General features: G+C 33.9%; 1 protein-coding gene across 1 annotated transcript in view; it reads right to left on the bottom strand.

Moving 5' to 3' along the window:
* LOC148945668 (adenylate cyclase type 2-like) overlaps positions 1–22,549 on the bottom strand; it is a 69,623-nt gene extending 47,074 nt beyond the window's left edge. Inside the window, exons 1-3 of the mRNA XM_089097726.1 lie at positions 22,445–22,549; positions 14,976–15,119; positions 777–899 (exon numbers count right to left, since the gene is read on the bottom strand). Coding sequence (XP_088953852.1) covers positions 777–899; positions 14,976–15,119; positions 22,445–22,540 — 363 coding nt within the window. The 5' untranslated portion in view covers positions 22,541–22,549. The remainder of the gene's footprint in view (positions 1–776; positions 900–14,975; positions 15,120–22,444) is intronic.
* Between the last annotated feature and the right edge of the window lie 2,195 nt (positions 22,550–24,744).

The following is a 24,744-nucleotide window of genomic DNA, read 5'->3' as shown; positions in this document are numbered from 1 at the left end:
AGACTTCTGCGCCCCAATGGTGCCTACAAATGGCGCCCAGTTAACTCGTTTTGCTCATTAATTTTAGCGTAAAGCTTGTGAGAACTCTATTTACTTTACATACTAATATTTTGTCGACTAGTGGATGACCTTTCTATCAATCACATTTTTTTTTCAATAAAATTGCCCAGACTTTGGCGCCCCAACTATAAATGGTGCCCAAATAACTCGTTTTGCTTATCAATTTTAGCGTAAAGCTTCTGAGTAACTGTATTTACTTTACATACTAATATTTTGTCGACTGTGGATGACCTTTGTATCAATCAAATTTATTTTTCAATAAAATTGCCCAGACTTCTGCGCTCCAACTATAAATGGTGCCCAGATAACTCGTTTTGCTCATCAATTTTAGCGTAAAGCTTCTGAGTAACTGTATTTACTTTACATACTAATATTTTGTCGACTGTGGATGACCTTTCTATCAATCACATTTTTTTTTCTATAAAATTGCCCAGACTTCTGCGCCCCAACTATAAATAGTGCCGCAGATAACTCGTTTTGCTCATCAATTTTAGCGTAAAGCTTCTGGGTAACTATATTTAATTTACATACTAATATTTTGTCGACTGTGGAAGACCTTTCTATCAATCACATTTTGTTTCAATAAAATAGCCCAGACTTCTGCGCTCCAACTATAAATGGTGCCCAGATAACTCGTTTTGCTCATCAATTTTAGCGTAAACTTCTGAGAGACTGTACTTACTTTACATACTTATATTTGTCGACTAGTGGATTACCTTTCTATCAATCACATGGAGTATGACCACCACAACTGCCAAATATATAACATGACTCAATCCAGGGTAGTTTGACAAAGCTGGACTTCCAGTATAAAGATCAGTGTCGTTCATACCTGTAGCCTGGAATATCAAAATATGAATTTTAAGAATTGGTATTACATCATAAAGGTCAATCTTTATTTTAAATTCGAAGAACTCTTATCTGGGAGATTTTGAGATATTAAAATCCAAATTCTAGTCTGGATCAATTCAGCGACCTCACCAAGAAATAGAATTTGTAACTAATAAAATTGTATCACAGAGAGTCTTATGCATTAATAAATCACGATTTTTCTATTTCCGCTTATTTGTGCACTGTTAAATCAAATCCTAATATCTCTTACAAATTATACAAACCATATAAAAAAATCACAAATTATTAAAAAAAAACACTCAAGATATTACACAATGAACTTTTTTGTAGCTAAATAAAACAAGATAAATATGAAACAAGCTAAATAATACTTTAAATATTGTTCGAATAACCTACTTTCTAACAATCTATGACATTCGGGTAAATACATGTCTCTCAGGAGCCACAAATAAACACATACAAAAACAAATAAGGATGCAGAAGGGAAGGTTCTTCTCAAGAATTAAGCATTGTTCAACTAAGCAAAAAAAAAAAAAAAGAAAAAACAAACAAAACACAAAACAATAAAAAAAAAAACAAGAACGAGGCAAGAAAAAAAACACACAAAAACAAATAAGCACGCATAAGTGAAGGTCCTTCTCAATAGCGAAGGATTATTCAACGAGGGAAGAAAAAATGATACAAAACAAGAAAAAAAAAAAAACAAGAAAAAAACAAAAAAAAAAAAAAAAATGCAAAAAACAAATAATTACGCATAAGTGATGGTCCTTCGGTACAAAGAAACTTCTTATTGTTCAATGAAGCAAGAAAAAAAAACACAAAACAAATAAGCACGTATAAGTGAAGGTCCTTCTCAAGAACGATTCATTGTTCAATGAAGCAGGAAAAATAAAACAAAAACAAGGAAAAACAAGAACGAAGCAAGAAAAGAAGAACAAAATATAAAAAAATAAGTACGCGTAAGTTAGGTCTTCGACAAAAGCGAAGTATTGTTTCCTTCTATGAAGTATAGAACATAAAGTTTCGTGTTTAGGTTCTCATACATTAAGAATCTTGCTTTGTAATTTTCGTAGATATCGTACAATTTTCGTGGTGTTTTCCTCCTTTTATAAAATTGCACATATTTTTTTATTATATATTTCTTATTTACATATTTTTACATATACACATTTCTCATTCAAAACCCTGCTTGTCATTTGACCCTAGGTGGATGGCTGAAAAAGACCAACCTTTCTCAAACTGTCATCCTTCATCCGCAAAATGTGTTCCAGTAATCTCCAACTTTCTCTAATAATAGCTCTAGAAAATGGGATAGAAACTTTTTTTTAGTGAGGCTAGTTGTTTGAAATATAGTCAGTCAAAGGTATCCAAAAGTGACCATAGGCAATTCCTTTGGAAAATACCAAGCAAATCATCTTCTCCCTTCAGAAGCACCTACGTATCGGAACCATGCTTGACCATTCACTGTAGATTCCAATGTTGTAATCTTGGCTCAGAGATTTATTTTCCTATTCTTTCAACTCGTTTTCAACTGCGAAAAAACACCCTGTACCATTGCTAGTCTACTTTTTACATCCTCACTCATCTGCCTTCGTTACAAATAACACCACCCAAAGAAAGGAAGCTATCTACTTGATCAATCCTCTCTTTGTACACCATCACTTCTACACCTTCTTTTATTCATAGTCTAAGTGACTGTCTTCTTAACAATGATTTTTAAAGCTATTTTTGCACCCTGAGCTCTCAAAAACATACAAAAACTCGTTTATTTTGATACTTATTTATTTTTTATAAATAAATATTATTATTAATTTTTTTTTAATCATCTGCACAATCCAAGCCTAGGAGAAGTTTCCTTTCACATTTGAATTCGTGTTCTTTTTCAGTTTCAGTTTCAATTATCTATATTTATATTTTCCTTTCACATTTGAATTCGTGTTCTTTTTCAGTTTCAGTTTCAATTATCTATATTTATATTTTCCTTTCACATTTGAATTCGTGTTCTTTTTCAGTTTCAGTTTCAATTATCTATATTTATATTTTCCTTTCACATTTGAATTCGTGTTCTTTTTCAGTTTCAGTTTCAATTATCTATATTTATATTTTCCTTTCACATTTGAATTCGTGTTCTTTTTCAGTTTCAGTTTCAATTATCTATATTTATATTTTCCTTTCACATTTGAATTCGTGTTCTTTTTCAGTTTCAGTTTCAATTATCTATATTTATATTTTCCTTTCACATTTGAATTCGTGTTCTTTTTCAGTTTCAGTTTCAATTATCTATATTTATATATATAATTACATATATATAATTATTTATATATGTATATATATATATATTATTTATATATATATATATATATATATATATATATATATATATATATATATATATATATATATATATATATATATATTTATATATAAATTATATATAATTATCTATATTTAAAAACAAAACACATAACTTATACAACATTCGTGCCAGGAAATTACAAAAAAATATGCTTGGCTAGGGCAAGACATTAACTAATAATAATTAAAAAACAAACAGAAACAACACATTAACTGAACGTATCAAGAAGAAAAAAAGAGCAGAAAAGTAAACCAATCAATAAATCAACCTATGGTTTCAACTTTAAAGGTAAAAAAAAGAAGAAGAGAGAGAAAGCAATAGAGAACGAGAAAAAAAGGCAAAATGAAGATGGGGAGAAAACACGTTTTCTGTAATGACCCTTCGCTGCTCGCTTAAAGGATATAAGATTCTTTGAATTCCGGATGTCTAAGGGGAGTGAATTCCAAATAGTTGGTACAGAAAATCTAATGAAAAAAGATGCTCTTTTCGTAGAGGGCTCTTCTTGGACTACTACTACTACTACGAACAGCAACTCACCGCAGCACCGAGCCGCCTGAGGCCAACATAGCTACGCAAGCTCCTCCTCCACCCCAAGCTATTAAAAGCCTCCCTTTTTACACCTGCCCACGAAGTTCCCATTTCCTTTAAATCTCTCTTTATGACGTCATCCCACCCAAGACGAGGACGACCTGCTTTCCGTTTAGCCCTATGTCACAAGAATGTCGTGTTTGGTAAGTGTGCAAATCTTGATTTAATGTAAACAAATTTTGAAATGAAGATGGAAGGAGGCTATTAAAATACTTGAAACGAAAATTTGTGATCTGGAAATCTCGAATCTTGGATGCAACAAATATCTCGGTAAATTTGAAATGAAGACCGATGTCATGTGTGTGTTGAACAGGGGATATAATTTGAACTACCTTATTTTGGATGATTTGAGCTCTTTTATAACAAGAAATGAAGTTACTTACCCATATAGAAGCCATCAGAGCAGTTCTTTATGAATTGCTTTATTGCCCATATAAGTAGGGGGAAAGGTATTACTCCAGGGGAGACCGTCTGCTGCCATCTATAATCGAGTCTAACGGTACAAGACCACACCTCTTTCTACACATGTTTAATGGTTATATGGTTTGATGGTTATATTGTTTGATGATTATATGGTTTGATGTTGTTTCATGGTTCTGTTCTGTTTGTTGGTCAACTTGTTTGATGTTTTTTTTTCATAGTTCTGTTCTGTTTGTTTGTTATATGATTTGACGTTGTCTCATGGTTCTGTTCTGTTTGTTGGTCAACTTGTTTGATGTTTTTTCATAGTTCTGTTCTGTTTGTTGGTTATATGATTTGACGTTGATTCATTAGCTTACGTGCGCTCACGTAAGCTAACCTAACCCAACCCATGGTTTTGGTATTTCCGTGCAAAAATGTGGAATTTTGTATTTGATGTTTCAATTGTGCACAGTCATCTATATCTATTGTCCCCTCCTCAACACCTAGCTCTTTACGCTAAAGTTCGAATTCTGTCTTAATTCTTTAAGAACGACTCCTGAAACACAAGGGTCGTTATAGAATCGACCCAGTGGTCCTAGAATATCACATAGTGTTCATTCGAAGCATTGTATTTTTTGCCAGAAGAAGGATTGTGCCTGATTATAGTTTTTTTTATTAATCATCTTAACAGTCCTTTATATTATGACTTTAAAAAGCAAACAATTCCAACAAGGTTGAAAACGAACTGTTTGATAAACTTCGACTTTCTTCCAGCAAAGAGAAGTTTCGAGCGATAAATGAACCATGCGGAACAGTTCGATAACACAGGTGGACATACCTCTTAGGGATAGTGACTTTCGGAAGATATTTCCACAGTAGGATGGACTAAAAGACAAAAAAACACATTTTAAGATTCGATCATTTGAAGTTTTTTAGAGATCTTTCAAACCTATCTGGAAGGGGGTGGCCCCTAGTTCCCCTTGCATTCACACATTAATAATTGAATACATAATAGGTAATAACCGGCTATAAAATGAGCGAAAATGACAGCATAGAAAGACAAAAACCTGAAACTGAGACATTTCGGAGAAGAACCAAATATCTAAAAGATGAAATATGTGTATTTCTGCTCGAAAACTCTCTCTTCTAAACTAAAATTCTAAACTAAAAATCTAAACTAAATTCTAAACTAAAACTAAACTAGAACTAAACTAAACTAAAAATCTAAATTGAGACTCTAAATTAAAACTAAAATAAAACTCTAAACTAAAACTAAACTATAACTCTAACTAAAACTCCAAAATTAAAAAACGTTAAACTAAAACTAAACTAAAGCTCTAAATTAAAACTCTTGACTAAAACGAAACTACAACTCTAACTAAAACTCTTAACTAAAACTGAACTAAAACTCTCAACTAAACTAAAATTAAACTAAAACTCTAAACTAAAACTCTAAACTATAACTCTTAACTAAAACTGGTAACTAAAACTTTAAATTAGAACTCTAAACTAAAACTCTTAACTAAAACTAAACTAAAACTCCAACTATAACCAAACAATAACTCTAAACTAAAAGTCTTAGCTAAGACTCTAAACTAATACTCTAAATTAAAACTCTCAGTTTTTTAAACAAAAGTAAAGAACTCCATTAAACCGAAAAAAGAGCAATAAAATAAAATCAAAGAAACCATAGATCGTAACACTTCCACAAGTCAGGATCGATAAATAAATTCAACTCAAAACGAACAGAAAATACAATAGATAATTGAGTCAAACTTAAAACAAGCAGAAATTAACATGAGTAGTGCTCGAAAGCTCTATGCCAAGAAATGTAATTAACTCCATTAAACCAAAAGAGCAATAAAATAGTGCTCAAAATCTCTATGCCTTTCCAAGGTAAAGCATAAATTTGCAGTTTACTGAATATTAAAGCAAAGTAAAAGTACGGCTAGCCTCTAAAACTATAGAAGGTTTGCGTCCTAAGACAAAATGCCAGTTTTTAAAGAAATTAAAAGAACTCCATTAAACCAAAAAAGAGCAATAAATATAACCAAATAATTTATAGATCGTAAAACTTCTTCAAATGAGCATTGAAAAAATAAATTGGACCCAAAATGAACAGAAAATACAATAGATGACCGAGTCAAACTCAAAAGAAGCAGCAATTAACAAGAGTAGTACTTAAAAGCTCTATGCCTTTCCAAGGTAAAGCATAAATTTGCAGTCTACTGAATATTAAAACAAAGTAAAAATACTATTAGCCTCTAAAACTATAGAAGGTTTGCGTCCTAAGACAAAATCCCAGTTGTTATAGAAATGTAAAATCCATTAAAAAAAGAGCAATAAAATAAAACCAAATAATTTATAGATCGTAAAACTTCTTCAAATCAACATTGGAAAAACAAATTGAGCCCAAAACGAACAGAAAATACAATAGATGACCGAGTCAAACTCAAAACAAGCAGAAATTAACAAGAGTAGTTCACGAAAGTTCTATGTCTTTCCAAGGTAAAGCCTAAATTTGCATTTAACTGTATATTAAAACAACGTAAAAATACGGTTAGCCTCTAAAACTATGGAAGGTTAGCGTCCTAAGAAAAAATCCTTGTTTTTAAAGAATTATAAACTCCATTAAACCTAAAAAGAGCAATAAAATAAAAGCAAATACTCTACAGATAGTAAAACTTCCGCAAGTCAGCATTCATAAATAAATTGAACCCAAATTGAACTAAAAATACAATAGATGAGTTTGACTCAGTCAAACACAAAGCAAGCATAAATTAACAAGAGTAGTGCTCGAAACCTCTATGCCTTTCCAAGGTAAAGCATAGATTTGCAGTTTACTGAACATTAAAACAAAGTAAAAATACGGCTAGCCTCTATAGAAGGTTTGCATCCTAAAATAAAATCCCAGTTTTCAAAGAAATGTAAAGAACTCCATTTAACCAATAAAGACCTAAAAAATAGAACCAAATAATCTATAGATCGTAAAACTTCCACTAATCAGCACTGATAAATAAATTGAACCCAAAACGAAAACACAATAGATGACCGAGTCAAACTCAAAACAAGCAGAAATTAACAAGAGTAGTGCTCAAAAGCTCTATACCTTTCCAAGGTAAAGCATAAATTTGCAGTTTACTGAATAATAAAACAAAGTAAAAATACGGTTAGCCTCTAAAATTATAGGAGGTTTGCGTCCCAAGATAAAATTCCAGTTTTTCAAAGAAATGTAAAGTCAATTTAACCAATAAAGACCAATAAAATAGAACCAAATAATCTATAGATCGTAAAACTTCCGCTAATCAGCATTGATGAATAAATTAAGCCCAGAACGAACAGAAAATACACTATATGACCGAGTCAAACTCAAAACAAGCAGAATTTAACAAGAGTTTTGCTCGAAAGCTCTAGGCTTTTCTAAGTTAATGTATAATTTTGCATTATAATGAACATTAAAAGAAAATAAAAATATGGTTAGCATCTAAAAGTATAGAATGTTTGAGTCCTAATAAAAAATTCCAGTTTTTCAAAGGAATTTAAGGTTCATTAAATCAAAAAACAGCAATAAAATAAAATCAAATAATCTTTAGATTGTAAAACTTCCAAAAATCACCATTGATAAATATATTGAGTCCAAAACGAACATAAATTACAATAGATGACAAAGTCAAACTCAAAACAAGCAGAAATTAACAACAACAGTGCTCGAAAGCTCTGTGCCTTTCCACGGTAAAGCATAAATTTGCAGTTTACTGAATATTAAAACAGAGTGAAACTAGGGTTAGCTTCTAAAACTATAGAAGGTTTGTGTCCTAAGACAAAATCCCAGTTTTTCAAAGATATGCAAAGTCCAATAAACCAAAAAAAGAGCAACAAAATAAAATCAAATAATCTATAGATCGTAAAACTTCCACAAATCAGCATTGATAAATGAATTGAACCCAAAACGAACAGAAAATAAAATAGATAACCGAGTCAAACTCAAGACATGCAGAAATTAACAAGAGTAATGCTCGAAAGCTCTATGCCTTTCCAAGGTAAAGCATAAATTTGCAGTTTACTGAATAATAAAACAAATTAAAAATACGGTTAGCCTCTAAAACTATGGAAGGTTTTGCGTCCTAAGATAAAATTCCAGTTTTTCAAATAAATGTAAACTCCATTAAACCAAAAAAGAGCCATAAAATAACACCAAATAATCTATAGATAGTAAAACTTCCGCAAATCAGCATTGATAAATAAATTGGACCCAAAACGAGCATAAAATAAAAGATATCACCGAGTCAAACTCAAAACAAGCAGAAATTAACCAGATCAGTTCTCAAAAGCTATGGACTTTTCCAAGGTAAAGCAAAAATTAGCAGTTTACTAAATATTAAAACAAAGTAAAAATACGGTTAGACTTTAAAACTATAGAAGGTTTGCGTCCCAAGATAAAATTCCAGTTTTTCAAAGAAATGTAAAGTCAATTTAACCAATAAAGACCAATAAAATAGAACCAAATAATCTATAGATCGTAAAACTTCCACTAATCAGCATTGATAAATAAATTGAGCCCAAAACTAACAGAAAACACAATAGATAATCTAGTCAAACTCAAAACAAGCAGAAATTAACAAGAGTTGTGGTCGAAAGCTATAGGCCTTTCCAAGGTAACGTATAAATTTGCAGTTTACTGAACATTAAAACAAATTAAAAATACGGTTAGCCTCTAAAAGGTTTGAGTCCTAGTAAAAAGTCCCAGTTTTTCAAAGGAATGTAAAGTTCATTAAACCAAAAAACAGCAATAAAATAAAACCAAATAATCTATAGATCGTCCAACTTCCACAAATCAGCATTGATAAATAAATTGAACCCAAAACGAACACAAAATACAAGAGATGACCGACTCAAACTCAAAACAAGCATAAATTAACAAGAGTAGTGCTCGAAAGCTCTATGCCTTTCCAAGGTAAAGCATAAATTTGCAGTTTACTGAATATTAAAACAAAGTAAAAATATGGTTAGCCTCTAAAACTATAGAAGGTTTGTATCCTAAGACAAAATTCCAGTTTTTCAAAGATATGCAAAGTCCAATAAACCAAAAAAAGAGCAACAAAATAAAATCAAATAATCTATAGATCGTAAAACTTCCACAAATCAGCATTGATAAATAAATTGGACCCAAAACGAACAGAAAATACAATAGACAACCGAGTCAAACTCGAAACAAGCAGAAATTAACAAGAGTAGTGCTCGAAAGCTCTATGCCTTTCCAAGGTAAAGCATAAATTTGCAGTTTACTGAATAATAAAACAAATTAAAAATACGGTTAGCCTCTAAAACTATGGAAGGTTTTGCGTCCTAAGACAAAATTCCAGTTTTTCAAAGAAATGTAAACTCCATTAAACCAAAAAAGAGCAATAAAATAACACCGAATAATCTATAAATCATAAAACTTCCGCAAATCAGCATTGATAAATAAATTGAACCCAAAACGAACACAAAATACAATAGACGACCGAGTCAAACTCGAAACAATCACACATTAACAAGAACAATGTTTGAAAGCTCTGTGCCTTTCCAAGGTAAAGCATAAATTCGCAGGTTACTCAACATTAAGACAATGTTAAAATACGGTTAGCCTCTAAAACTATAGAAGTTTTGCGTCCTAAGATAAAATCCCTGTTTTTTAAAGAAATTTAAACTCCATTAAACCAAAAAAGAGCAATAAAATAAAACTAATCAATCTATAGATCATAAAACTTCCACAAATCAGCATTGATAAATAAACTGGACCCAAAACGAGCATAAAATACAATAGATGACCGAGTCAAACTCAAAACAAGCAGAAATTAACAAGAGCAGTTCTCGAAAGCTCTATGCCTAAAAAAGGTAAAGCATAAATTTGCAGTTTACTGAATATTAAAACAAAGTAAAAATACGGATAGCTTCTAAAACTATAGAAGGTTTGCGTCCAAAGAAAAAATCCTAGTTTTCAAAGAAATGTAAAGAACTCTATTAGACCAAAAAGAGCAATAAAATAAAATCGAATAATCTATAGATTGTAAAACTTCAGCTAATCAATATTTATAAATAAATTGAACCCAAAACGACCAGAAAATACAATAGATGATTTAGTCAAACTCAAACAAGCAGAAATTAACAAGAGTAGTGCTCGAAAGCTCTATGCCTTTCCAAGGTAAAGCATAAATTTGCAATTTACTGAATATTAAAACAAAGTAAAAATACGGACAGCATCTAAAACTATAGAAGGTTAGCGTCCTAACCAAACGACCAATCAGAAAAAAATGTCAAATGTTTCTTTATCAGCTACGCAATTGGACTAAAAATGAAGATATTTATAGACAGTTTCGATTAGCTATTGGTAAGTTTGTTAAAGACGAGCTATTTTCTTGCGAAAACCCACAAAATTTGCTCTGATTCTTACAATACAGATGAACTAAATTTTATTAGGGAAACAATGAACTTTCAACGTTTCGGGAGCGTCTGCAAACTGTTTCCAGCCAAGAATTTTATCAGATCGGTCGAAAATGTGCTTTGAAAATATAGGTTTCGAAGTTTATAATTTTTATAGTGATGAAAATTTCTTTTAATATGGATTTTATTGGTAGATGTTTGCATGAATAGCTGATCCGATAAGACTCGTAAATACAAAAGTCATAATGGGGAAACATTTTTTGGTCACGGGGAGTGGTGAGTGGGGTGGGACTTTAAAAAAAATGGGGTAACATTCTAAAAGCTATATTTGAAAATGTGAGGTAAAAAGTAACAGAACTGGATGGTCAAAACATTCGCTTGTCTAAATTCTAAAAGATGAGGTTAAAGTTGACGTTCTGCTAACTTTTTTCTTACATATTTTTAACTCTTAAATTGAGCCTCTATGTTGAAAATTGGGGGTGTCCTCAAAAAAAAGTTGGATGGTGGAAAGGGGGTCTTAGGGGTTGGAGAGAGGTGACCCCTGGAGGTTGAGGTCCATTGTGGTTAGAGTCATTGGTGGTTCATACTCATAATTCTCTCACTAATCCAATATTGTGCACTTGTCCGTTATAGCGACCAAAGAGTTTCATCCCCAAATCATCCTCTAAAATGTCTCAAACTGTTTCACCCAAAGAAAATCCTTAAAATATTGATTAATTTGTTTCGCCCAAATAATCCCCTAAAAGTAATTTCTGAGTGTTCCTTTGTTTCGGCATCCTTTTGTGATGTAAGAGAAACCTTAAGTAAATCCATTGACCTAGAAGTAGGTGTCAATGATCCTATCCCGTTAGACACGGCCTTATCCAGCAATGATGTAAACTTCTGTCTGTATCCATTAGGCTTAGAAACATCAAACAAGTTGACCAACAAACAGAACAGAACTATGAAACAACATCAAATCATATAACCAACAAACAGAACAGAACTATGAAAAAAACATCAAACAAGTTGACCAACAAACAGAACAGAACCATGAAACAACTTCAAATCATATAACCAACAAACAGAACAGAACTTTAAAAAAACATCAAACAAGTTGACCAACAAACAGAACAGAACCATGAAACAACATCAAACCATATAATCAACAAACCATATGACCAACTAACAATATAACCATTAAACATGTGTAGAAAGAGGTGTGGTCTTGTACCGTTAGACTCGATTATAGATGGCAGCAGACGGTCCCCCTGGAGTAATACCTTTCCCCCTACTCATATGGAGCAGCCATCAGAGTAGTTCTTTCGGACAAATCCATCAGAATGGTACACATACATGGGAATAAAACACAACCCAGGTTAGCTCTTGATTCAATACGCAGCAAGCTACTAACCTGACCTCAGTCAGGGCAATATTGTTCTAATACAAAGCCCTAACCACTTTAATGTATTTGCCTGTTTTAAAATACAACAATAGGATCTTCACTAAATCTCTTCTATCGGCTGACTTGAATACCTTTTCAAAATCCATAAATTCGATTTGGTCATTCAGACACTTTTCAGTTATTAACCTAAGAATTGAAACTTAACAGATTAGTTGTTTTTTTTAAAGCTATGTTATAGTTTCTTTATCTTTTATTTATTATTTTTTTTTTCTTCAGCATGTTTGAGTCCAAAAAATAACATAATACTAAGTAATTTACTTCCTACAGAAACAAAGCTAATGCCTCTACAATTGCCAGGGGCGAATCTCCAGCATTTTTATTGGGGGAGGGGGAAGGAGAGATCCATATCTGGATAGTCAAAGGGCATGAGATGTATACTATTTTTTTCTCCACATTATTGGGGGGTAATTGCCGCCCTCGCCCTTGCCTCCCCCAAACGACGCCCCTGAGAATTGCCATACTCAATTACTCCCTCTTGTAATCTTTCTTATAATGTGGTTCAATACCCTGAAAAAATACCCGAACGCAACTAAGAGGTCATGCAAGTAAAGTTTTCCGCCCTGAAGGGTGTACCCTGAAGCCACTGATAGGCCACGCATTGATCCTTTCAGCAATAGGGATGAAGGAAGATGCTTTTACTCATTAGATGTATTATACTGCTTATACTAATTACCAAATAGATATTACACTAATTTCTATATGCACACCCAGAAACCCATTCTTGCTTTGAGTCCTAAATCCCAAATATTTTAAAAAGAGCATATGGCTGGAAGGCAAGGGGGGTACGTATGTAGAGTGTTTATTTGATTCTGTGTAAACTTACAAAAAAATCACTGTAGGGCCCAAAAATGTCGCCAGAAGCTCCTTCTTTTCTTAACGACTCGTCTTTGTATTTATGTTTTTGTTTTGTATTTGTATTTATGTATTATTTTTGTATTTGTATTATAGCCGCGTTTTCAGGCTCAGCGGGTTCGAACACGGGTTGTTTTCTTCTAGTTTCAAGTTTCTAGTTTTTCGTCTAGTTTCAGCGGGTTCGAAGTTTCAACCCCGTGTTTGATACACTGATGCACAACGCTTGATGCACTAGACGAGAGCAACCCGTGTTCGAACCCGCTGAGCCTGAAAACGCGGCTATGTATTTTTATAATTATATTTATATATGTATTTATGCTTTTGTTTTGTATTTATGTTAGTCTTTGTGTTATGTCAAAGTCGTGTGTGCTTCTTATCCTGCTATCGTTACTACTGCTACTACTACTCACAACTCACCGCAGCACCAAGCCACCTGAGGCCAACACAGCTACGCAAGCTCCTCCTTCACCCCAATCTATTCAAAGCCTTCCTTTTTACACCCGCCCACAAAGTTCCCATTTCCTTTAAATCTTTCTTTATGACGGCCTCCCACCCCAGACGGGGACGACCTGCTTTTCGTTTAGCCCTAGATGGTTGGCCGAAAAGAACAATCTTCGGCGATCTGTTATCCTTCATTCGCACAACGTGCCCCAGCCACCTCAACATTTCTTTCAATATAGCCCTTTAGGGCGGTATTGAACCACAGTTTTCGTATATCCTATTGTTTGAAATACGGTCAGTCAGCCGTGTACCCAGAACAATCCGTAAGCAATTTTGCTGGAAAATATCTAGCAAATCTTCATCTGCTCTTCGGAGCGCCCATGCTTCAGAACCATATTTGACAACTGTCATCACTGTAGCTTCTAATATTCTAATCTTGGTTTGCAGACTTATCTTCCTAGTCTTCCAGACTTTTTTTAACTGTGAAAAAACACCCTGAGCCTTGCCTATTCTATTTTTAACATCTTCACTGCTCCCACCCTCTTCACTAATAATACTACCAAGGTAAGTGAAGCTGCCCACCTAATCCATCTTCTCATTACCCAACGCCACCTTTTCATCTTCACCTATTCCTAGCCTTAGTGACTTAGTCTTCCTAACATTAATTTTCAAACCAATTCTAGCACCCTGAACTCGCAAAACCTCTAAAACTTCATTCATTTTGCTCACACTTTCATCTAGGATGCTTAAATTATCAGCATAATCCAAGTCCAGGAGACTTTTTCCTCCCCATTTGATTGGGTGGGAATTACTATTCCTGACTAAAAACTATTATGACTATAATTGTTATTATGATATAGTAGACATGTATACGCAATGTCTGTTGAAAGGGTGATGCAAGTGGAAAGGGATACTTTTGTATTAACGGTACAAATAGAAAAAAAAGTCGAACAAGTCCTAAAAATAGTGTGGATGCACAATCTAAGTAGTATATTCGTAGCTGTTGAAACTTTTTTTTTATAACAAGCAAAATAACAACTTTAATAAACGAAAATATCGACGTTTCCGTCTTTTTATGACTTTTTTTGGTAGCTCTTTTTGGAAAAGTTTTCCAGGGAGCTCTGCTTCAGTCCTGAAAGTCCCTACCAGTGGTACAAACCAGTAAACCTTCTTTTCCGCTGTTCAGTGCCAACAGTACTTACATGTGGCAGTTTCCTCCGGCATTAACTTGTAATTGTGAGAGATCAAGGCCAGATAGGGTGCTAATTACTATAAAACAGCACTAGATATTACCCTTTTCGATCCAGACTTGGTTTGCCCTCTCGAGAACTAATTTGTGATTTTTTATTCTTTACTTTATATATCTTGTTATTATTTCAACACAAACTACGTACTACTCAATTTTGCGTAAGTCTGCTCCCTATTCAATTGTTGCTAGTTTGTCCAACTTTTGGACTTTCATTGGAAATTGCGTTGCTAACCCCCGTCCACTCAAGGCGTACTAAAGTTATGCACATTCAAAGACATAAATCCGCACAACCAAATGAGAGTACTTACTTGAAAAATATCTTGCCTTAATTCCAAAATCGCAACTGAGTAAAACGCAAAATACGCTAGGTAGAGGATCAGCTTCATAAGGAAATGCATACGAACAAATATGTTGAGCGCTGCCAAAGCAAGAGCAAAAGAGTAGGTAAAATACTAGAAAAAAAATCTTGGTAGATCAGGAATATTCCTTATCTGACAAAATAAGCAACTGGTCAGGAATTTCCGAAAATCATGGCAAGTACTAATTAACAAAATAGCATAAGATAACTAAAAAAAATCTTGGCATGCTTACCTTTTATCATAATATGAAAATCATTTTTTAGCTTTTCTCTTAGAAAGTTGACTCACAATGTTACTGGAAGAATAACGCTTAAGATTTTAAACATATTACTCGGCCATAAAACAAAAGACTAAGCAAGCTGAGCCATATTCCTTTAAAAAAAAAATTTCAAGATTCTTTGTACTTCTTTGAGGACTTTTGCAGCGTCAATGCTGTTTAGCTCTCCAGTACTACTGAATTTATTGCTACTATGTTATTAGGTTCAAGTTTTCTTCAAAACGAACAGAAATTATCCTGCAAAATAAACCCCTCAACTATAACTCAACTAAAAGCTCTCAGTTACGAACCGAAAGTAAATTGAAAGCGAAGCAAACTGACAGCAAAAATACAGACATCATATTTCACTAGCATTCATTCAGTGAACACCTAGCTTGAAAAGGGATATTTTATAGTCTCTGAACAATAAAGAACTGGTTTCTTCAACTAAACGGATTAAAACACAGGTGAAATTTGTTACGCAATTGACTTTTCTTGAGTAAGCATACTGTGAGCGAATTGATCCGTGTTCATCTTTGGTGCCAAACTAATTGGTATTGAAATAGACTGATATTAGTGGATTATATGGAATATTTTGGATATATATTATGGAATCTTTGGAGCATTATTTCAACTAAATTTTTCATTAAGGTTCTTAACTTACATAAATATAAGTTGCTTTTACTTTTTTCCTCTTGTTATTAGGAAATGCCTGCATTTAAAGAGTTTGATATCGCGTTAGCTAACTTCAAAAATATCCTCATTGGCCAGTAAAGATACTAAAAGTCTCCAAGGATAGCACAGCAAAGCCATCATATTTGGTATTTGTCTATGGGACGCACGGTGAATACAGACTGATTGAAGTCAATCCATCGCAATATAATCAAAGCATCGGCCAAACTTCAACAAAACATACTCCAGGTGTAGGCTAAAGGATATATTTGGGGACCTGAAAAACTCGCCCGATGATTATAAATTCCTTTCCAAGGCATATAATGCATTAACAATTAAGGAATCTAATACAGGAGAATGTTCTTCGTTGATGGATAAAGTCACTTCTACGGAACTTGACCTGGAAAAAACTAAGCCAGAGTTAATGCAAAATATAATTAAGAAGGTTAATGAAAGGTTTTCGGATGCTGATTCTTTCCGCCAATCATCCCACGACATTATTTGTCAAATATATGACGCTATTACTCTTGATTATCAACCAAAATTTGAAAAAATTGAACAGTCGCTGAAAACGCTTCGCAACCAAATTATAAATCAAGAAGAGAAAATCATAAAAATTGAGATGAAACTAGATTCATTTGAACAAGAAGTGCTGCTTCATTCGCAAATTTTGCATGCTGTTGAGCAGCAGTCCGGATCTGACCTCCAATCAACAATCCTGCAAGTTTTCGTAACCAAATGAACCTGACTGAAATTAATGTTGTCCAAATTAGGAATACCTACAGATTCAAATTTTTCCTGCTTTAACCGATACCTCCCTAAACGACAAAGTTCCTCCTGTCTTAGTTAAATTTGCTAATAGTGATATAGCGAAGAAAGTCTTCAAAGCAAAAGCCAGGTTAGCTTCAAGTGGAATTTTCCTATCGGAAGCATTGACAAAGAGGCGACGTGAGATACTATATGCCGCTAAGGACAAATTTGGACATAGAAATGTTTGGACTGATCGTGGGCAAATTTTGGCAAGGGCTAACGGTGAAAGTGTCACTAGAAAAATTCATACTGTAGCCGAGTGTGTTTAAAAATAATTTTTTTTTTTTTTTTTTCATATGTTTAGTATCTTGCAGTGTTGCAGTATTGGTATGATTGTTGTGATTTTATTTATTTATTTATTTTTTCCTTTTATTTATAGCCTCTTAGTTATTTTTTTATTTATTTTATTTTGTGTGTGTTGCGGTGCAGGTTTGATACATAGTCTCTTTAAATTATATGAATTTTTCTAACTCAGGCTTTGGGGATTTTTACTCCCTTGATGGGCGTTTACTTCAGTTACAAAGAAACCCCTTAGATGTTTTTAGTATTATTAATAATTCTATTGGTCAAATTAAAAGAAATTCCCTAAATACTTCCCAATCAATTACTAGTAAGCATGTTTCTGATTTCAAGTGGGCTACTAGACGAGATGATCATTTTTCGGTCCTTCAACTCAATACTCAGGAACTTTGCTCATCGATTGATCAGTTGAGGCAGATAGTTTTTGATGGGCGACCCGATATTATCGGATTATGTGAGACTTTACTTAATTCTAGCAATGAAATGCTTTTAGATATACCCGGTTACAAAATGGAGCGACTAAATCGCAGAAGGATGGCAAAGGTTGGACTAGTAATTTATATATCTGATATTTTCCCCTAAACTGATCGAAGCGATCTGTCAAGGAATGACGAAGGGGTTTTTGAATCCCAGTTTATTGAAATCAATTTAAAAAAATAATGCATTGATAATTGGTAACGTTTATAGATCTCCCAGTGGATCTGTCCCTTCTTTTCTCCAGGTCCTTGACGAGGTCTTGGATTTAATGGGCTGACGTCCATGTGAACTTATAATAATAGGAGACTTTAACTTAAATCTAATTGACATGGCTTCCTCTACTACGGTGGATTTTCTCTCAGATATGTTCGCTGCTGGGGTTCTACCAACAACCTGTATTCAGACACGTGTAACTGATACGTCAGAGTCTTTAATTGATAATCTTTTTTCGTCTCTTAATTTGCTTCGGAATTCTGTTGTAGTGAGTGATATTTCAGACCATTTTCCTGTATTTTCCAGTTTTATCCTTGAAAAAACATTGAATAGGGACACTCCAGCATCTGCTTCAGCTTCTTTTAAGTTTCGTTTGAATGAATTGATCCGCATTAGATCCCATTTAGCTGAGAAGACATGGAATATTTTTGGTGCCGATAATGATTTTTGTTCAAAGTTTGCCTACTTTTATGAGTCAGTGAAGGAGTCTTTTTGACGTATGTGCTCTGTCCTCCTCTACTTCAAGGTCAAAAAGATCTATTCCTCTTAACCCATGGATGACCCCTGGTCTTCTAAAGAGTTGGAGAAGAAAAAATAATCTCTGGAAAGCTTTTAAGTCAGCAAAGCCATCTTTGAATGCTGCACGTCTTCAGCAATTCAATCTCTACAGGAATGTTTTCAATTCTTTATGCCGGAAGGCTAAATTCCTTTATTATTCCAAAAATTTCTCAGATTGTGGGAAAGATATCCGAAAAACCTGGCAAGTGATCGATTCCATCCTCAAACGTTTTTTTCCAGCCCCTTCTATCCCTCCAAGTCTTGTTGTTGGTGATGTGGTTGTTGAGGGTATTCCATCTGTTCAAGAAGCATTTACATTATATTTTGCCAATAATTGGGGAAAACCACTGCTTCTTCAGTCAGGTCTTCACAGTCACAACCAGATTACAAATCTTATCTTGGTCCGCCTTGTCTCAAATCAATGGTGTTAGATCCGGCTGCTGCTGACGTTGAAGTAGCCAGGACTATAAATAGCTTGAAGGGTTCTTCGTCGTCTGGCTCTGACTGTATTCCAACTATGGTAGTTAAGTTCATTCTTCCTTCAATTATTTCTCCATTGACAAAGCTTATAAATCTTTCTTTTGAAAATGGGATTTTCCCAAGTTCTCTTAAGTGAGCTAGAGTAATTATCTTATAAAAAGGTGGACCAAGAAGTGACCCAGCCAATTATCGCCCTATATCTTTGCTGTCTGTTTTTAGCAAAATTTTTGAATAGACCGTGTTTTCCCGTCTACTTGCTTTTCTAGATACTAAAATATTTTTTCATGATTTTCAGTTTGGCTTCCGAGCTAAAAATTCTACGGAGCTTGCGTGTGTAACTTTTTTAAATTTTCTCCACACCGCGCTTGACTCTGGTTTGATTCCTGCAGCTATATTCCTAGATCTCCGTAAGGCTTTTGACTCTTTAACTCATGAGATTCTGCTGTATAAGCTATCACACAATGGTGTAAAAGGACAGGCTCATGCTTGGGTTGATTTCTATTTGTCAGGTAGAACTACCTCCGTAGATTCCCTTTCCCCCTTTTTGTCCGAAGTTGAGCTTGGTTTTCCTCGAGGTTTTATTCTTTGACCGTTTCTGTTTATGATTTATGTTAATGACTTTAAAGTTGCGGTTATGAATCAAAACCTACAGTTCGCTTTCGTCTATGTCATCCTGAACCTTTCAATGCTAAAAATGGACACTCTCGTTGCTTTCGCTGATGACAGTACCATCGGTACTGTAGTAGGAACTGAGTCTGAGATGCTTCCCAAATTAGTTGACCTTTTTGAGAGAGTCGTGCGTTTGTTTGATTCAAATTGGCATGCCATAAATTTTGCGAAGTCAATTTTTTTTATTTTTTCACTTATTTCTATGGCGTGCCCTGAGTTAACTAATATCCAGCTTTCAAGGGGCTCTCTCAGTAGATCTAAGGATCGGTATGTCCGATTTCTCGATGAAAACCTTTCATTCAAGCATCATATTGGACTAATTAATATGTAGATCTCAAGGAGTCTTGGAATTTTGAGGAAGCTAAAGCCCATTTTTCCTGGATCAGTTTTAAAAATTATGTTCCATTGCTTAGTTCAGTCCTACGTCTCTAATTGCCCTACAATATGGATGTCAACTTTCTCTTATTTTCTGAAACCACTTTCTAAGTTATATGATAAGGCAAGAAGGCTTATACAGGAAACAAATTGTACTAAAACTAACCCAACTAGCCTATTACTTGATTTGCAGTCTCTCTACACTCTTTCGTGTGCGTCTTTCACTTTTCATCAAATTCATGGTGATGTTCCCACAGCCCTTCAAACTACTCCTTTTGTCGTCACTGATAGGTCTTCGCATCATCTTCGCAATTCAAGGAATATTAATATTTTATTTACTCCATCGGTGAGGTCTGACATTAATCCCTTAACTGCTTGTCATATCGTTTGGAATAGCCTACCTGAGTCAGCTCAAGAATGTCACTCGTTTGGTACTTCCAAAACAGGAAACAAATTGTACTAAAACTAACCCAACTAGCCTATTACTTGATTTGCAGTCTCTCTACATTCTTTCGTGTGCGTCTTTCACTTTTCATCAAATTCATGGTGATGTTCCCACAGCCCTTCAAACTACTCCTTCTTTCGTCACTGAGAGGTCTTCGCATCATCTTCGCAATTCAAGGAATATTAATATTTTATTTACTCCATCGGTGAGGTCTGACATTAATCCATTAACTGCTTGTCATATCGTTTGGAATGGCCTACTTGAGACAGCTCAAGAATGTCACTCGTTTGGTACTTCCAAAAGAATCTTAAGAAATGTTTTAATGTCTTGATTTTTCATGTTTAAATATATTTCTGTTAATTTTATTATTATTATTTTTGGGAGGGGGGTGACACTAGCCTGGGTTGGAAATATTTGTTGTGAGGGGTACTGAGTTTGTCTAATATTTTTTGTGGTTTGGTTTCAAATATATATTTAGAATTTGGTTTAATTTATTGGATTCTCCTACATCTTTTTTTGTTTGTTTGGGGGGGGGGGGTCTCATAAAATCGCTTTTTGGGGGTTTTTTAAATATTGTTTTTTTCTCTTCTTTGTTTTGTGTGTGTGTGTTGCGTCTTTGAAAGGTTGAAATGAATTGTATTATATTGAAAATACTTTTTTTTTTATAGTATTTATGCCATTTCGGTTTTTCCCCTGTTTTTTTCCTGGCCTTAAAACCTTACGGGGGGTTCTATATTGAAATGTTTTTGCCGTAAATATATTGGTTGAATAAAATGATTGATTGATTGATCACAGGGTGATCCACGTGGAATAAATTGATTGCTTGTTAGTCCCCTGCTTAGTTTTTAAATTTTGGATTTTTTTTCTTTAGCTTCTTTATTTTTATGTGGATCATTGTATTTTATGGGTTTTTTTATTTATTGATTTTTTTTTCTTGTGTTGAGTCTCTTAAAGGTGTGAATGCATGATGTTGAAAATGTTTTTGTTTTTTTCTGTATTTGTTTCATTTTTGTTTCTCCTCTGGTTTTTCTTTTCTGGTCATAGAGCCTTACGGGGGAGTTTATATTGAAGTGTATTTTGTTGAGTTTATTGATTGAATAAATTGATTGATTGATTGATTGGTCGTTGCAAATATTTTAGTTACTAATTTCTCGTCAAAATGCTTGAACTAGAATTTTTTTAGAGCAAAAGAGAATAAATAGGGCGTCAGCAAACCTAGTTGCCCTCTGAGCACTTTTGGTTCTTAAGAAAGGCCTTAAAACTTGGAAAGTTTGCTTCAAAACTCATCAAAACAAATTTTCAGACTTCGATTTTTTTTTAAATGGATACTTTTAAATTTGTATGCTTATAATGAGTTGCAAAGGCAAAAACTGGGTCGAAGCAGACCCAGTTATTCTATTACAATTTTGGTTCTAATGAAACTTTGTAATTTTAGTTCAAGCGAAACCCCTTCCAAAATTCTATGAACACTGGTTGGATACGGTCGTCCCTCGATAAAAAAAAGAAAAAAGAAGAAACAAAAAACGAACAAACAAACCAAAAACCACGTACTGTCTTATGATAAGCAAAAAAAAAAGAAAGTTGACATTTTCATGCCTAAAGGCTTGAAAATTCTTCAGATGTTTTATTAGACATCACAAATTCGATAGTGCAATTTTCAGCAAGACAGGTTAAATTTTGGGGGTCTCCCCCTCTTTTTCTGACATTATACAAATTTACTTATTGGGAGGTACTTTGAACTCGGCATATTTTACATATTTGGAATTACAATGAAAAGCAAATTGTTTTATGTTTATGTCGTTACAAATTAATTTTTGTTGAGTTTAGGTTACTTGTTCTATGGGTCGGTCCTTATGTCAATTTATTTACCAAAAATTATTTTGTGAAGGATGCAATTTAGTTGCCAGATGTCACTTCTTTAATGGTGAATAAGCAAGTAAATATTCGTTGATTTTTTTTTTTTTTTTTTTTTTTTAACACGGACAAGTACAAGAGTAGAATCATTTTGGATTAATCTCTTTTCCCAAACTCGAAAGATTCATTCTGTTTTTCTTGTAATTTCGGCTAAAGTTTCTCTTTTCTCTGTCTACCCCCCCCTCCAAAATCATCCCTCCAAAAGAAGTCGTGCATACATGATTGCTTTAACATAATAATCAATCTTACCCAGGGATAATAACATAATAAGTGCATACAGCTTTGCTCTGACGCACAAAAATACGAAGATGAGTAGCTGGATTGAGAGGGAGCTTCTGGCGACATTTTTGGGCACTCCACCTAAAAAAGTAAAGAAATTTATTAGACCGTAAGTAGCCTATAATCTCAACTTCAGCTTTGACCTTAAACTGATGTAGACATTCTGAAGCTAATTTCTGACAACGAATGTGGAGGTTTAATCAATCCTAGCCTCTAATAAAAAAAAGTATGTATAAAATATATATAACTGTCTAAGAATAATTTTGACTTTTTAACCCCACACCACTCTCCACGTAAATTTGTGCTGGTATATCAAAAACGCATAGATGTCTTTCGAAACGCATGGAGCCTTTCGAGGGGGATTAGGAGTGTTGTGATTGGATTGTGTATGTATTGTGGAATAAAAACTCTGAACTCTGAACGTACTTCGTGTGCCGGGACTTTTGTTTACTAATTCACCAGAGAACAAGTATTTGTTGGAAGGGATAGGAATATTATTGGAAGTTTCATTCTTATCACGAGCTAAAGGTGCTTGAAAAATAGCGTTAAAAAGGATTGGATATTTTTCAAATTCTTCTAGGGACTATATAGGGACTAGGGATTATTCTTCTAGGGACTTTAAAGGGGCTAGGGACTATTCTTCTAGGGACTCTGCAAACTTAATTAAACATTATTCATTGCTGATCTCACACCAAGTTTCCCGTCCCTAGGATAAAAAAAAATTGAAAGAAATAGTAACCTCCACACTCATTCTTCAACGTCAAAAGCACTAAAAATCACACTGAGTATACTCTTCCTCACAGAAAACGCCATAATACTCTGCTGGAACCATATAATAACTTATCACGCCCAAAACAAGAAAAGAAAAACAAAAAATGACTTCCCAGCAAAATGAAGAATCCTTACGTATAATAGTGAACCGATCAAAACTCAAAAACAGTCTGTTTTCTTTTTCTCGCCAAATTCATCGATGTAGCAAAACAGAAAAGGAACTACTGAGGGAATCCAAGCTTGAGAACTTTTTTGTTTAAGTTCGTTTTTCTTCTTTATAAGAGATAATTGAATATTTACTGATTTGTTGACAGTTGTCTATTCTCAATATTGACTTCTTTTCTAAAAACTTGGTCTCTATATTTTTTACTTGCTTGCAAAACTATGTATTTGTCATTTATATTACTTAGTTTGAACTTGGTAAATTTTTATTTTGTTCCGTGATCTGAAATTCACATCGAACGTATAATTTCAGCAATAAAGCACTAATTTTACATATATAGTAAGTTTTATATATATAGTAATATATATAACAACAAAAGTAGCGGAAAACCGGCGGCTTCAACGCCGGGCCCTGGCACTTGGCATGCGGCAGGCTTCTATATGTAGATTCTCACTGTCGCTTGTCTTCTAAACGCAGACAATTTGAGCCTTTTCTTGATGTCATTAAGCGTCCAAATGGACTTTAAGTTAAAAGTGGTGCCTTTGTAGACTTGCATTTTTTTACCTTTAACTGTTGCCTCGGCTAGTCTTTTGTCATTATGAAAGACATATCGCAGAGACTTTGTTTCTTTTAATTGTTCAGGTGGTGGGTCAAAAACTTATTTTTCTTCCAATGATTTATCTACTCCAGTTTTTTATTTTCAAAGTTATGGAAGGCATTTACGACCACCTTTGTTTCTTTTAATTGTTCAGGTGGTGGGACAAAAGCTTCTTCTTTTACCCTGGCTTGTCTTTTGTCATTACGAAAGGCATATCGCAGAACCTTTGTTTCTTTTAATTGTTCTGGTGGTGGGACAGACACTTTTTTTTCTTCCAACGATTTATCTAGTCCATAGTTTTGATTTTCAAAGGTATGGTAGGCATTGATAACCTTGTTCATGCCAAAATCCAAAACCCAATCATCATCACTATCATTTTCAATTTTGAAATGTTTTTATTCTTTCTGTCCAGGTTGATTTTCATTGATTCGCTCACATGTTCGCTTTCGCTTGTTTTCTAGCCGCGTTTGTCTTTGCGCTTCATTTTCATTTTTGACAAGCCGCCGCTATTCTTCTAACCGTTTGTGTATTTGCTCTTCATTTTCATGTTTGACTTGCTCACATGCTTGGTGTTGTATGTTGTCTAACTGCGTGTCTTTGCTTTTCATTTTTGTTTTTGACACACCGCCACTTTTCTTCTAACCGTGTGTGTCTTTGCTCTTCATTTTGATTTTTGACTCGCTCACTTGTTCGGTATTGTATGTCTTTTAACCGCGTGTGTGTTTAAAAAAACAAATT

This window comes from Artemia sp. Qi Xiang Cuo, chromosome 12 (genome assembly GCF_049724085.1).
Source record: "Artemia sp. Qi Xiang Cuo chromosome 12, ASM4972408v1, whole genome shotgun sequence".
In the NCBI taxonomy this organism is placed as follows: domain Eukaryota; kingdom Metazoa; phylum Arthropoda; class Branchiopoda; order Anostraca; family Artemiidae; genus Artemia; species Artemia sp. Qi Xiang Cuo.
Note: the sequence above shows the minus strand (reverse complement) of the source record. Positions and strands in the feature narration are given on the sequence as shown.